General features: G+C 38.9%; 1 protein-coding gene across 1 annotated transcript in view; it reads left to right on the top strand.

The window, feature by feature from the left end:
- LOC101850323 (CD109 antigen) overlaps positions 1–1,633 on the top strand; it is a gene marked incomplete at its 3' end in the record, with an annotated part of 124,263 nt that overhangs the window by 94,470 nt on the left and 28,160 nt on the right. Inside the window, 2 exon segments of the mRNA XM_013080868.2 lie at positions 208–384; positions 1,417–1,498. Coding sequence (XP_012936322.1) covers positions 208–384; positions 1,417–1,498 — 259 coding nt within the window.

Genomic DNA, 1,633 nt, shown 5'->3' on the forward strand with positions numbered 1-1,633 from the left:
GTGTGTATGTGTGTGTGCGTGTGTGTGTGTGTGTGTATGTGTGTGTATGTGTGTGTGCATGTATGTGTGTGAGTATGTGTGTGTGCATGCTTTTGTCTGCATAAGACGGAATTGGTGTATATTATGTGCATTAGTTCCCCAAAGCTGTGTTAAAAAGAAAGAAAAATGAAAAACGAAGTCCCTCCGACTGTTCCCCTTCTCAAACAGGTGACCTCCTCGGCATTAGCATGGACAGTCTGATGTCACTGATGACTATCCCCACTGGGTGCGGAGAACAGACAGTGGTCAAGTTTGCGCCAAGTGTCTATGTGGCCCAGTACCTCCAAGCCACTGGTCAGCTCACAGATGAGCTGAAGGAACACGTTGTTGACATTCTGATCAAAGGTGAGTTCAAGCATTTCATTTTGGAGGAGAACTCGTCAGTTTTGGAAGAGCGTGGATGAAAGCTGATCAGTTTTGAAAGCATTTGAATAAAAACTCATCAATTTTCAAAGAGGCTTGATGAAAATCTATCAGTTTTGAAAGAGCTTTGATGAAAACACACGTACATCAATTTTGAAAGAGCTGATCAAGGGTGAGTTGAAGCATTTCACTTTGTATGAAAACTCATCAGTTTTAGAAGAGCTTGGATGAATATTCATCAGTTTGGAAAGAGCTTTTATAAAAAGCAAAGCTCCTCAGTTTTGAAAGAGCTTTGATGAAAACTCATCAGTTTTGAAAGAGCCTAGATAAAAGCTCATCAGTTTTGAAAGCATTTGGATGAAAACTCATCAGTTTTGAAAGAGCTTAGATGAAATCACACGTACATCAATGTTGAAAGAGCTGATCAAGGGTGAGTTCAAGCATTTCATTTGAGAAAACTCATCAGTTCTGGAAGAGCTTGGCTGAAAGCTGCTCATTTTTTAAAAGCATTAGAAGGACAACTCATCAGTTTCGGAAGAGCTTTGATGAAAATTCATCAGTTGTGAAAGAGCCTAGATGAAAGCTCATAAGTTTTGAAAGCATTTGGATGAAAACTCATCAGTTTTGAAGGAGCTTTGATGAAAACTCATTAGTTTTGAAAGAGTTTTACGGCTCTTGCAACTACTTAAGTTCATTGTGAGGTCACGGAACTCATGTTCGTTGTTTTCACTTTAGTTCACCTCAGGTTTGGATGTACTTTGTAAAGTCGAAATGGTAGAATATATTTGTTTTAAAAACAGTAGTTCATTTTTTAGAAATAGTACTAACCGCATCTTTGTGATAAAATCTAACATTTTGTTGGGATCAATGATAGAAAAGAAATTCTTTAAATTAGTAAGTGCGTTTAAGATTTTTTCCTTTGGGCTTCTCCTAAGTCCTACATTTAATTAGGATGTGCCTGGTCGTAAGATTCGCTCGGCGTCTGACACAAAATGGTTTCTCTTCTACCTGCAGGCTATCAGAGGCAGCTGATGTACAAGAGACATGACGGGTCATTCAGTGCGTTTGGAAACCTTGACGAGCGTGGAAGTACCTGGTGAGTACATGTATACTGAAGGGTTCCGGTGAAGGAGTGGTTAGGGAGTTCAGACCAAAGAGATCATATCTATCTCTCTGTCTATCTATCTATCTATCTATCTATCTATCTATCTATCTATCTATCTATCTATCT

The sequence above is a fragment of the Aplysia californica genome, unplaced genomic scaffold, assembly GCF_000002075.1.
Source record: "Aplysia californica isolate F4 #8 unplaced genomic scaffold, AplCal3.0 scaffold00103, whole genome shotgun sequence".
In the NCBI taxonomy this organism is placed as follows: Eukaryota; Metazoa; Mollusca; class Gastropoda; order Aplysiida; family Aplysiidae; genus Aplysia; species Aplysia californica.